The following is a 13,526-nucleotide window of genomic DNA, read 5'->3' on the forward strand; positions in this document are numbered from 1 at the left end:
AGGAGACCCATGGATGCGTTTTCCCATCCCTGGCACGGTGCTGCCCTGCCCAGTTCCAGCAGTTCCATGGGGTTTCCATCTTTGAAGGCCTGGAGGGCTTTGTGGTGGCTCCAGGCATGATTCAAAGGAGAATTTGTGAGGGAAAGGGCTCAGCTCCACATGTGGGGTGAGGAAGATGCTTTGAGCCCTTGTCCAGCTCCCCACCTCACCTCCTCACCCTCTCTCCATCCCTGGGTGGGGATTTATCTCCATTGGGGTTAAAAGTGAGTTTACAGCTCTGAGTGTTGGTCAGGAATTCGGGATTGCAGCTTTGTGCTGGCAGGAGCTGGGCCAGGAGCAGGGAGAGGCAGCTGGAGCTGCTGGAAAATTCCCTTTCCCATCTCAGAGAGGAGCCCAGGCTCTGCTTCCATCACCTCCAGGAGCCCTGCAGCTCCAAACCTGCTGCTTCACCCAGCCTGGGCACTCTCAAGGAAGAATGAGAATCATCACCTCCTTCCTCCTGCAAGGAATGAGAAACCTGCCCTGACCTCCTGGCGTCCTGCAGAATCTCCCTGGGATGCGAGTGGGAAGGGGATCACTGGTCCCAAACCATCAAAAGCGGGGTTGGCACATGGACTTCTCCTCCCTGCTGACCCAGTCCTGGGGTTTCTGCCCTCTGCGGCATCCCAAGGAGCCCAGTGCTGTCCCCAGGCAGGGACACCCTGGAGCAGCAGGCCCAGGGCTCCGGGACAAGGAGCTGAAGTGCTCCTGAGGGGAACGGGGTGAGAAACAGGGACAAAGGCACGTTTGGGAGCAGATGGCAGGAGGGGAGGGAAATCCCTGCCTGGCCCAGCTCCTCGGGCATTGTGTGAGCCTGGTGGAGCCAGGCCAGCTCCCAGCAGCTGAGATTTTCTGGAGGGGACCACAGCAGCCCAATGCAGCCACCAAGAGCAGCCAGGGGGGTGTTGACCCTGATTACAGCTGGTGGGACCCCCCAACCTTCAGCACCCACTGCTGGCACAGAGACCAAGCCACAGCCAAGGGGGAGATGCCACAGGGGTCTGGGTGGAAGTGTAGGGGGAAACTTGCTGGATTTCCCCCACTTTTTGAAGGTTCTTGCCACAGACACATCTGGGATTAGTTGTGGAGCTGTGGTTGGACATGTGGACACACGGAGGTGAGTGTGGACATGTGGACATAAAGGTGAGTGTGGATACAAGGACATCAGGATGAGCATGAGGGTGGGAGGATGGACATGAGGATGGACATGAGGACATGAGGATGGGCACAAGGACATGAGGATGGACACGAGGACACGGTGATGGACACGAGGACACGGTGATGGACACATGGATGGGAACATGGGCACACACACGCTCACCCCAAGGACGTGAGGATGGACACGAGGACACGGTGATGGACACGAGGACACGGTGATGGACACATGGATGGGAACATGGGCACACACACGCTCACCCCAAGGACGTGAGGATGGACACGAGGACATGGTGATGGACACAAGGACGTGAGGATGGACACGAGGACACAGTGATGGACACAAGGACACGGTGATGGACACATGGATGGGAACGTGGGCACACACACGCTCACCCCAAGGACGTGACCCACCCCATGCCCTCAGCACCACCGCGGGCTGGAGGGTGATTCCTCACAGCCCAGCCTGCCCACGGCCACAGGGGCCACACACCAGGAATTTCCCTTCCCTTGTGAACAAATGAAAGAGGGAGCGAGAAGGAAAAGGCGTCGGGTGGAAAAGCCCCCGGCTGCCTGCTGGGGGGAGTGGAACCAGCGGATTTCATGCGTCTCCTTCTTGTTAGAGTGGGGTCCCTCCTCACCTGCTCCTGGGCACGGTTTCCTGCACCCCGAGCCAGCAGGGAGGAATCTGACTCCAGTTTAAAGACGAGGAGCTTGTCCACGGTCTGCAGCCCGGCTCCCATCCCAGGAGGGGACACACTCGGGGGCGCTGCCTGCCCTGGGCTGGATTTGCCAGCTGTCTGCCCCGATCTGGGGCCTTCCTGCTGAATTTTCCTGTGAAAATTCGGCACAAAGACCCCCCCTGGGGGCTGTCCCTGCCCTCTGAGGGGCACTCGGTGGCCTGGGCCTGGCCAGGGGGGTTTTCACCCCTGAGCCATCAGATTGCGCCCACCTCAAAAGCTGCTCCGTGCTGGGCTGCATCTCCCAGCCCTCCCCTCTTTTGCTGCCCTCCCACCCCTCTGCCCACCCCGAGGCACTGCTGAGGAGAAGCCCCCAAATCCCATTGTGGGCTGGGAAAGGTGGCCATGGCACCCACTGTGCCTCCCATGCCAGCCCCACAGGGCCGAGGCCGCCCGGAGCATCCTCCCACACAGCTGGGAACGCCATCCCTCTGCACTCCATGTAGGGCAAACCCCTCCCGTCCCCATCGTGCGAGCGCTGAGCGCCGGGGAGGGGGTGACACGGCACCCCCCACGGAGGGACAGGCAGGGACGTGCTCCGGCAGCGCAGGCTGCTGGCAGGGAGCAGAGCAGGCCTTTGGAGATCCTTCTTTGGCCGTGACTCCTGCCAAGCGCGCCGGCATCCATCCCCGGCACCTCCGCATCCCTGGCTCCGCATCCCGCGGCAAACGGGGGCTCCTCGGGGGAGCCGCTGGCTCCGAGCTCGGGACCCCGCTGGGCTACTGAAGCGCTGCAGACGAGGCTGCGGAGGCTCCAGCCCCTCGCGTGAGCTGCCCCGCCGTGCCTGGCACCGGGAGAGCCCGGCTGGGCCGTGGGCACGGCGCCAGGACAAACACACGCCGAGGGAAAGGGAAGGTGGGGACGTGCCAGCCCCCCGGGTGCTGCGTGTGTGCTGGGGTGTGACACCCGTGTGTGACACCGGCGTGGCCCGATTATTTCCCTCCTCCAAATGGTTTTCCGGGGGAAAAGCCCTCGTTTGCCAGCCCTTCCACGTGCACGGAGCCCTCCCTGGTGCTGCATCCCGGCTTTCCCCTCCTCGCAGCTCGCAGGGGGGTGGTTTGGGGGCCTTGCCCCACAGCATCTCCTCCCGCTCTTGATGCTGAATCTGTCAACCCAGCAGCAGAGAGGAGCTTTGTTCCGGGCCCATGCCAAACAGCCCAGCAGGGATTTCTCTCTGGTTTGCCAGAGCTTTCATCCCGGCTCAGTTTCCAGAACGGGACCAGCCCCGTGCCCTCCTGCCGGCCCCATGTGGGGGATCAAACCCGCTCCCACCCTGGGACCAGCACCCCACCAAGCCGCCGACTCGCCCAGCTCTGGTACAAACCTTTTATTCTATTCCCCCTCCCAGCTCGGGGCTGGGTTTGCCCTTCGAGGCGAGGCCGGGAGGGCTCCGGGGCCGGGAGGGCTCCGCGGCCGCGCTGCCCCCGGAGCTCCTGCCCCGGGATCGGGGGAGCCGCCGCGGCCGGAACATCACAGACTGCACCGAGCTTCACACGCGGCCGGAAAGCAACAACGAAAAGTGGACCCCAAAACGGACACGAGACCCCCCCACGCCTCCCCCCAACCCGGTTCCCCAAACCCAGATATGTTGGATGCGTGGGAGTGACACGGAGCAGCACGAAACCGATGGGGACGGGGATGAGAGGCCCCGGTCCCACCACACCACGGCCCCCGGGAGCCGCCGGCACACGGAGAGAGCCCAAAAACCCAGGGGATGGGGTCGGGGGTAATAAGTTAATCTGTACAGACGTGTTAGGTGACACGGGGGCGGCGGGACCGACACCGGGGTGAACCCTGGGGCCGAGGAGCCGCGTGCCGGTGCAAATCAAACCACGGAACGATGCATGGAATCGAGTGGTGGAGAATGGGGGGGAGGTGGGGAGCGGGGAGACACCTCCATGCCCAGGGACTGAGCCGAGGGGAGCCGTGCTTGGCCCCACTGCTCGCTTTGAGGGCAGCACTGTGAGCCCAGGGACACAGAGAGCGCGTCCTGCCGTCAGCTGCAGCCCCGCAGGCTGCTCCCAGCGTGGGGCTGGGATGCTGAGCCCAGGATGGAGCCATCCCCACAGGATGCCGAGCCCAGGATGGAGCCGTCCCAGCAGCTCCGGCCTCCTCACCGAGCTTGAAGTCAGGGAAACGCCGCCTCATCCCCTGCTTGGTCCCACCAGCAACTTGTTGGCACCAGGGCCAGCTCCCCAAGGGCATCACGGAGCAGGGAGGGGAAGGAGCCATCCCAGGGCCCCTCCACAGCTCCGGGAAGGGGCTGGCCGGGTGCTCGCGTGGGCACGGAGGCGGCGGGATCCGCTCCCGTCTCCGGCTGCCAACGCCAAATCCATTCGCCACGTTTCGGCTCCCCGAGGCAATCGGCTCCGGCCGGCGGAAGGGAGTTCCCAGGGCCGGGGCCGGCGCCTCGGAGGCTCAGCCCAAGGTGGGAGGCCGGGGATGTGCCGAGCCAAAGCTCAGAAGGCTGCAGACACTCTCCATCCCCCACCGCAGCCGGCTCCCTCCTGCCCAGCGCTGGAGCCATGCCCGGAGGGCTGCGGGGCCCCGGCGGCTCCGGGCGGGAGGAGACAGAGTCCCGCTCGGGGCCGGGCTCCCTCCGGCCTCCCCGCTCTGGCAGCTCCCTTCTGGGCTCTGCAGCCCCGGATCCCAGCTCGCAGCACATCCCTGGGGCAGGCAGAGCCGCTGCCCGGCTCCCGGAGCCTCCCCCAGAGCGGCCGTGCCCGGGGAGGGCAGCGGGACCCGGCCGGAGGAGGAGATGCCCCTGCCGGAGCTGGGGACGCGGGGAGCCGGGGGGCGATGCTGTGGGGATGGTGAGAGGGAGGAGGAGGCCGTGGGGAGGGACGGGAGCCCTACAGGATGGTCTTGTCCAGGTCGACTTTGAGGGGCAGCGGCCCCGCGTCCTCCCCGCCGGGCGCGGGGCACAGGGTGACGGTGATGACGGGAGGCAGCGGGAAGGCGCCGGGGCCATCCAGGTCCTCCAGGTACTCCTTGTCCCCGTTGATGCTCAGAGGCTGGAGGAGAAGCAGAGACAACAGTGCAGCCCCAGAGCTCACCCCCAGCTCGGGGGCACCACGGCGCCGGCTGTGGATGCACCTCACAGCCCACGCAGTGACTGGGGAGCACAAAGAGGGCACAGCAATGCCCACCCGGCCATGCCAGGCGTGGGGAGCACAAAGAGGGCACAGCAACGCCCACCCGGCCACGCCAGGCACGGGGAGCACAAAGAGGGCACAGCAACGCCCACCCGGCCACGCCAGGCACGGGGAGCACAAAGAGGGCACAGCAATGCCCACCCGGCCACGCCAGGCGTGGGGAGCACAAAGAGGGCACAGCAATGCCCACCCAGCCATGCCAGGCACGGGGAGCACAAAGAGGGCACAGCAACGCCCACCCGGCCACGCCAGGCACGGGGAGCACAAAGAGGGCACAGCAACGCCCACCCAGCCACGCCAGGCACGGGGAGCACAAAGAGGGCACAGCAATGCCGACCCGGCCACGCCAGGCACGGGGAGCACAAAGAGGGCACAGCAATGCCCACCCAGCCATGCCAGGAGTCCCTGGCACCCTGGGGCTGTGCTCACCCCATACCTGGGTCTTGACGTGCTGCTCGGGGGCGGTCACCAGGCTGGCACAGCTGAGCCACAGCATCACCATGATGGAGAGGAAGAGGCAGGCGGCCAGGATCCAGCGAGGAAGGCCCGAGCGCCTGTAGCACCCCACCACCCCCCACCAAAGAGGAGGGACGAGTTTATGGCAGGGCAGGGGCTGGGAATGGGGCTTGGGGGGGATCTGCTGTGCCACACCCAGCAGGTCCCAGAGCACCTACTTGGACATGCAGCCGAGGAAGTCGTGCTCCTGCTGCGGGGGCTCCGGGGGGCGCGCCTTGGCCTTGCCCCGGGGCTCCTTCACGGGGGGATTGTCCCCCTTTGCCCGGGGGCCTGGCAGGGGACAGGCGATGCTGAACATGGGGCACACACATGTGGACACACCCTCCCCTCTGCCATCCCACTGCCAGCATGGTGGGGGTCCCCCTCCCTCCCCAGGACCCTCTGCCCGCTAAGGGGGCACAGAGGGTCCCAGCAGGGCCCCATCCAGACCCCCCAGCATGGGTGGGGGTGTGGGAAGCTGCTCAGACCCGAGAAAAGGGAAATTTGTTCAGCTCTGGAGAACTCAGAAAGGAGCCAGGAGGGCTCGGAGGCTCCCAGCCCCCCCCAGCATCCCCCCCCGCACCTGTGTGGGGCTGGGGGACACCAGGGCTGGACCCCGATCCCGATCCCGGCTGGGCTGGCTGGATCTCCAGGGCCTCGGCTGCTGGGAACTCCATCTCAGGCTGGGACTGGGTCGGCAGGGAGAGAGGGAGAAGGCAGTGAGGAAAGGGGTCCCCACCCCTCTGGGCACCCACAGAGAGGGTCCTGGGGACACCCCCACCTGAAACACCACGACTTTGCCATCGTCCGCCTGCAGGTAGAAGGTCCAGGTGGAGGAGATGAAGCTCTGGGCAGAGCTGACGATGTCGTTGCAGAAGGTGGAGACCAAATCCAACATGGAAAACGATGGCAGTTTCAGCTCCAGGCTCTGCAAAGGAGCGGGGACATCACCTCACAGCTGTCCCCTTGTCACCCACCCCAACAGGGCACATCCCACCCCGAGGCTGTGGCTGGGCTGAGCGGGGTGCTCAGCTCTGGGCTCTGCTTCTCCCAGGCACACAAAGGGATGTGCCAGGGCTCTGCTCCAGCCCCAGAAGGGTCACCAAGGGTCCCTGGAGTGACCACCCAGCTTTGGGGCCATCCCCCGGCCCCAGGACCGTCCCTTTGGGGTGGGATCACCCTCCTGTGCCGGAGACAATGGGAGCAGAGCAGCCGCGGTGCCGAGGGCGTTGCTCTCCTGGCAGCCTCTCGGTGCCCTGGATTCTTGGCCGTCGCGGCAGTTTGTTATTTTTAAAGCATCCCTGCTGGAATCCGCTTGGCTGCTCCCTGCCACTGGCTCCGAACATTTTCCGACAGCCCCTTGCACGGTCAAACCAGCAAACAGGAAATAAATAGGTCAGATTCTGTATCTAATTATTATGCTAAATCTGCTTTGCCTGCTCGTCTGGGAACCTGAGGGAAAAAGCTTTGGGTGGGTGGAGGGGGTGAGGCCCCTGCCTGTCACCCCCAGTCACCCCCAGATGCTCATCCCTGGCCTTGGAGAGGGGCTGGGAAATGGGATCAGGCACCGGGAAGGTCTTAAAACGGGGCTGCAAAGGAGGGGAGTTCAAAGGAGCTTTTCACCCTTTTTACGGCGCTGATTCATCTTTGCCTGCACGTGCACGGAGCCAAAAGCCTCTTCCTTGGGCCAAAGTCTAATTTAATTAATTGGGCAATAGCTGAATTAATTAAATGTAGGAGGAGGTGAAAGCGTTGCTGATTGCTGGGAAGGATAACAAATCAAAACTGGGGGAATCTGCCACGATGCCCAGTCAGATCTTCTCACCCTGGGGATTCCCTGTGGCCTCCCTGCCGGGCCCAAGCCAAGCCCAGCCCAGTTAATTTTCTTTTTAGTCTTGTGACAAAGCAACCAGTGGTGGCTTGGATCAGCCTGGCACATCTGGAGCTCCCATCCAGATGGATGGATGGATGGATGGATGGATGGATGGATCCATTGATGGATCCATTGATGGATTCATGGATGGATCCATGGATGGATGGATGGATGGATGGATGGATGGATGGATGGACAGATGGATGATGGATGGATGGATGGATGGATGGATGGATGGATGGATGGATGGATGGATGGATGATGGATGGATGATGGATGGATGGATGGATGGATGGATGGATGGATGGATGGATGGACAGATGGATGATGGATGGATGGATGGATGGATGGATGGATAGATGGATGGATGGATGGATGGATGGATGGATGGATGGATGGATGGATGGATGGATGGATGGATGGATGGATGGATGGTGGATGGATCCATTGATGGATTCATGGATGGATCCATGGATGGATGGATGGACAGATGGGCTGCGCACGTGGGGCGTCCCCCATCCCGAGGGAGGGGAGGGGCTGTGCTGAGCTCCCGTTCAAGGAAGGATTTCCCCATCTCCCTTCACCTTCTCCTTCCTGCTCTCCTCCACCTCGGGCAGCTGCTTGCGGCACCCGGTCACGCACCCAAACTGCTCCTCTGCGTTGCCGTAGGCTTCAGCACAGGCTGGGGGAGAGGAGGGGTCAGGGCTGGGGGTGCCCAATCCGGGGACCCCCGTGCCCCTCCCCAGTGCCACCCAGGGCACCTCAGCCCGTCCCCGCTGGCCGCGGGGCTGAGTGGGGCGGGAGCTCCGGAGGTGTCGGGTGTCGGGATCGCGCTGCTCCCCGTGGGATGCGGGGATCCCCCCGCGATTTGGGGCGCGGGGGCCGCTCGGCCACCGGCTCCTCTCACCTGCTTCGCACTCGGCTCTGGTCGTGTTGAGCTCGGCGCTCGCATCCACGAAGTGACAGATGGAGAACAGCCGGCAGCCCCGGTAACAGGCGTTGAGAACAGCATCCTGCGGCGAGGAGGAGGAGAGCGCGGAGCTGGCACCGGGCTCAGCCCGGCGGCTGAGCCGGACACCCCCCCGCGGGCCCCGCGCCCAGCTGGGGGGCACCGGGCAGCGCCGCCCCCGCCCAGGGCCGTGCTGAGGGCTGGCACCCCAAAGCCGGGGTTCCCAGAGCAGGGAGAGCTCCCCAAAACCCCCCGGGTGCCCCCCAGGGTGGCTCTGCACTGGGCCAAGTCCTCGTGGAGGGCGTGGAGGGTCCCCCCGGCTGTGATGACACCAGCCAGGCCCTGGCATGGGCTGGCAGAGGTGGGGGCGCACTGCGCTGAGGGAGGGGTGCAGATTTGGGGTGCCGCTGAGGGGTGTGGGGGGCGCACAGAGCCTACACGGGGCTCACCGGGATTGGGCAGGCTCAGGGGAAAGGCGTGACACTGTGGGCACCCCAAAGCCGTGGGGATGCCCTCACTGGGGGCACCCCAAAGCTGCTGGAGGAGACCACTGGGGGTGCCCCGGTGCCCCCCATGTTGCTCCCCTGGGGGGGTGGCCCGGTGTGGGGCTGCGTTGGCAGAGATGCCTGTCGGGGGTGTCCCCACTGCTCCTGGTGGCCCTGATGCCCCCAGTCCCCTCCAGTGCCCCCAGTGCCCCTGGTGCCCCCGCTGGTGCCCCCGCTGCTCCTGGTACTCCCAGTGTGCCAGGCATTGCTGGTGCTCCCCGTGCTCCCAGTACCCCACTGACCCCCATGCCCCTGATGTTCCCATGCCCCTGGTGCCCCCCAGTGCCCCCCGTGCCCCCAATGCTCCTGGTACCCCCAGTGCTACTGATGGTCCCCAAATATCCCCAGTGCCCCCAGGACCCGCGATGCCCCTGTTACCCCCAGTGCCACTGATGCTCCCCATGCCCCTGGTGCCTCCCAGTACTCCCAGTGCCCCCGATGCTCCTGGTACCCCCAGTGCCATTGATGCTCCCCACGCCGCCGTTGCCCCCCCGGTGCCCCGGTGTCCCGGACTCACGGCGGCGGCCCGGCGCTGCAGGCTGCGGCCGCACTGCCCGCGGCACCCGCCGGTGTCTCCCAGCTGCGGCGAGAAAGGGTCGGTGGCGGCGGCGGCAGCGGCGGTGAGAAGGGCCAGGCCGAGGGCGAGCAGGGCCCGGGGCCGGCGGGCCGGGGCCGCCATGGCGGGCGCGGAGCGGAGAGGAACGGAGCGGAGCCGAGCGCACCCACCGCCGCCACCGCCGCCGCCGGCCCCGCCGTGACGCGCTGTGCGCCGGGCGGGGGGAGCCGGGGGCGGGGGGAGCCGCCGCAGCCTGCCGCAGATGCACCGGCACCGGCACCGGCACCGGCACCGGCACCGGGCGGGGATAACGAGAGAAGGGCGCGGGAGGATGGGGAATGCCCGGGCAGCGGGGGGGTGAGGGGAACCCCGGGATGCAGGAGAAGGGGGCGGGGGGGTCCAAGGACCAGGGACGTACGGGGATGGGGGATGCACGGACACCAGGGGATGCAGGGGGACAAAGGGGAATGGGAACCGGGAGATTTATGGGGAGCAGAGGGTGTAGGGGGACCGTGGGCTAGAGGAGGCACTGGGGGATGCAGGGGGGATCAGGGTGCAGGGACACAACCGGACTTGGGGCCACCCTGATGCAGAGGGACTGAAGGGAACAGAGGGGCTGAGGGGATGACCAGGAACCGTGTCACACTGGCACTGGTGTCACACAGAGGGACAGGGCTGCCTCACCGCCCCCCACATGGACCGGCCCCTCAGGAGGGTCCCCAGCCAGTGTCACAGCCCGCCGTGGCACCCTCTGTGTCCCTCCAGGACTCCCCAAGTCACCTTCATGCCTCCCATCCTCATCCTCACTCCCCAGGGCCCCCCGGCCGGTGCTGGGCTCTCCCTGACACCCCGGATTTACAGCTGTGATTTCCAGGCTTTAAAGGACATCAAAGGCACCTCTCACACCCCCTCCTCACCCCTGCCCGGCCCACTCCCCTTATTTATGGCAGCACCCCAAAGTGGGCCCGGGGGGAGGAGGAGGAGGAGGAGGAGGAGGGCTGGGGGCTCCGCTCACCTCCGGCCCTAATGGGGAACACATGGCAGGACCCCGGCGCGGGGAAGGGGGGGTCTCCCTGTCCCAGCTCAGCACCGAGGGGTGCTCGGTGCCCTGGGGCAGGGACAGAGGGGCTGGGGGCGCTGGGGGGCGCAGCCCGTGCCCCCCCCGGAGCAGGGAGCGGGGCCTCTCCTCGCCCCGCCAGTTTATTCATCTTATTAATCAAAGCAGGGCCGGCAGAAACTGAGCTGCGGCCGGGCCGGCGGGGCTGCCAGGGCGCTGCGCTCCCCTTCCCCCTCCTGGAGCCCCGCCAGCCCCGGCCCCGGGTCCGGCACCGCTGACGAATGGCCGAGAAAATGGGGCAGATTGGGGGCTGTCGCCGTAAATCACGGCCCCGCAGGGGGGGCTTCCACCCGCGGCAGCGGCAGAGCCGCCGCCCGGAGCCCCGGGGGCACCGGGAGCCTGCGGCCGGTGGGCACCGCTCCCGCCGCACCTGCCCGCGCTCCGTCCGCTCACCTTTGCACGGGAAAAAGAAACCGTTCCCAGGCAAAAACCTCCAAGCTGGCAAACCCTTGCTGCCCTCCCTCCTCCCCTCTCCAGAAACACTCGATGCCTTTCGCATTTATCACTACTGACCTACATTTCTCTCCCGGAGCCTTTCGGGAAGCCTCAGGCTCTCCCCACATCGTCTGGGGTGTCCCCACGGTCCCTTCACTCCACGTCCCAGCCTTGCAGAGCCCATCCCTCGTGCTCAAGCACCCTCTTGACATTTTTTCCCCTCCTCTAGAGCTGCTCAGGCTCCGTCACGGGACTGTTTGTGCTTCCCAAAGCAAACAGAGGCGGGAAGGTGCGGCCACCCCGAGGATGCTCCGGAGGGAAAGGATGGGGGGCGGCGGCAGGGAAAGGGTTAAGCGGGTTATAAATTACCCATGGATGTGGAAATGTGACTGAGAGGAATAGAAAGCAAACTCTGCCTGCTGGATTCTTTGCATTTCTTGCCTCTTTATTTTTCCCCCAGGTCACTTTAAAAGGATGCAGGCAGTCGAGGCAGCTCCGCTGCGCCTCTCCTCCCGCTTTTCCCGGGGTTTGGGGTTTTTTTTCTTGTTTGTTTTTTACACCCTGGCCCTTGAGCCAGATGCTGTCTGCGTCCAAGGATTTTATGGAGTGAGCTCTGGCTGGGAAATCAAGTAATTAGATTAATTCGGGGCCCTGGTGACACATGATGGAGGGAGGCGGGAAGGTGGCGGCTGGTGGGAAGCTGGACCGAGGATGCTCAGGGCGGGTCTGGGGATGTCCCCGGGGCCACCCGCGTCCCTCCGGGGGGAGCCACATCCCGCCCGGGCAGAGCAGAGAGTTCGTGGCAGGGCCTGGGCCCCATGGGCAGATCCTGCACGCCAGCGGGGCACTGAGGCCCTGGGAACGGAGCCACGCCGGGGGGGCAGCGGGACCGCGCCGGCCTCGGGGGAGCCCGGTGCTGACGCCGAGAGCCCGGGCCGGGGGTCGGGGGGGGTCCGGGCTGGATCTGCCTCCGGCCGGTGCCTGTGAGTGCGGCCCGTGGGCCGGAGGGAGCAGCTTTAAAGGTCACTGGCAAAGGGCAGCGCTGAGCACAGCTGAGCGGCCGCCGCTGACTCAGAGCGCGGGAGAGCGGCTCGGTCACCTCCGGCTGCTCCCGGACGGCTCCTGACGCCGCCCTGGCACTGCCCGCGGCTGGGGAGCGCTGTCCCCTCACCCTGTCCCCATGCCACAGGCGCTGCTGTGAGCTGGAAGGTCCCTGTGCCACCTGGGGTGACGCCCCGCCACGACCCAGGCGACACCAGTGGGGACCGACACTGCCCTCCCACTGCCACCGTCCCTCCATCTTCCCCCTGCACCCCAAGCCCAGCCCCAAGCCACCTCCTGGTGATGCCTCTGCCACCCAGAGCCACCCACGTCCCCAGGGTGGAGCCACCCCCTCCCCAGGATCCCACCCACGCCCTGGCTCCCCCAAACCCCCAAATTCCGGCTGCTCGCTGAGCAGCGCGGCAGCAAACGGGGGGGGGAAGGCTCCGGGCAGCGCAGGTGGGCAGCCGGGGTGGCCGCTGCTCCCGGCTCCGGCTCCAGGGCGGGAATTTCTCCTTTTCCCCAGCACCCAGCGCTGGCCGCGGTCCCTGGGTGGTTTCCCCGGGGGGACGCGGGCGGTGGGTCGGGATCGCGGGCGGCCGCCAGCCCCGGGGCAGCCGTGATTCACTCGGCCAGACTGCGGCCGCTGGGGCTGAAGTTTCTCAGGCTGGGTGGCTCCCGGAGCCTGACATTTTTGGGAAATTTCAACAAAAACAGTTCAGAAGCTTCCAAAAAACAGGACGATGGGAAAAGGCATTGTTTGGGCTCCCTCCCCCTCTCGGTTTTTATTGTGTTTTTTAATCCCTGCAATCCCTGCTGGTGCACGACACCTCGGAGCCCCACGCAGTGTCGCCCCCCACCCCGAGCCCACGGGGCACCCCGGGCCACCCAGGTGTCCCCTGCCACCCTCCGTGCTCCATTCCTGGCAGGAAGTGGCGTCCCCTCTCCTCACAGCTGGGGACACGCCACCCTGGGGACAGTGGCCTTGCCATGACCAGGACCTGCTGTCCCGGGGGTCTCTGACCTGCCTGGGGGTCTGCAAAGCTCTCGGTGCCACCGAGACCCGGGTGGGGACACGGGGGGATGCCCAAGTGGGTGGCTTTGTCCCGGTGCTGGTGGCACTACCGGACGTGCCACCACCCCTGGGGACAAACGCAGCCCCAGCCTGGGGGGACTTGAGGTGGTTTTTTCCACTTCTTTGGGGTTTTGAGGAGGAAAGCCCAGAGATGATGGATTCGATAGAAAACATCGGGATTTATGGGATGATATTCTTGTTTTCGACCCAGAAATAAGTACAACCAGGGGTTTGGATCTCAGAGGCGCTCGGAGCGTGGGGAAGCCGCGGCGGGGGGGGCCCGTTCGGCGGCGAGCGCGGCCCCGGGGGCGCGGGAGGGTCCGCGCGTGAGTCACCCGTGGGCCGGCGGCC

The 13,526-nt window shown here is 65.7% G+C and overlaps 1 protein-coding gene across 2 annotated transcripts; it reads right to left on the bottom strand.

Moving 5' to 3' along the window:
* Positions 1 to 3,253: 3,253 nt before the first annotated feature.
* On the bottom strand, positions 3,254 to 9,633 carry TMEM59L (transmembrane protein 59 like). 2 transcript variants are annotated; one of them, XM_030966715.1, is made up of 8 exons: positions 9,469 to 9,633; positions 8,365 to 8,470; positions 8,042 to 8,139; positions 6,366 to 6,512; positions 6,168 to 6,273; positions 5,764 to 5,875; positions 5,526 to 5,643; positions 3,254 to 4,948 (listed from the first exon to the last, which is right to left on the bottom strand). In XM_030966715.1, the coding sequence occupies exons 1-8, from the start codon at positions 9,628 to 9,630 to the stop codon at positions 4,787 to 4,789; spliced, it is 1,011 nt and encodes a 336-aa protein (XP_030822575.1). In that variant the 5' UTR covers positions 9,631 to 9,633; the 3' UTR covers positions 3,254 to 4,786. The 2 variants fall into 2 exon arrangements, with proteins under 2 accessions (XP_030822575.1, XP_030822574.1); XM_030966714.1 differs by having other exon boundaries at positions 5,526 to 5,667.
* Positions 9,634 to 13,526: the final 3,893 nt, after the last annotated feature.

Source organism: Camarhynchus parvulus, chromosome 28 (assembly GCF_901933205.1).
Source record: "Camarhynchus parvulus chromosome 28, STF_HiC, whole genome shotgun sequence".
Classification (NCBI taxonomy): domain Eukaryota; kingdom Metazoa; phylum Chordata; class Aves; order Passeriformes; family Thraupidae; genus Camarhynchus; species Camarhynchus parvulus.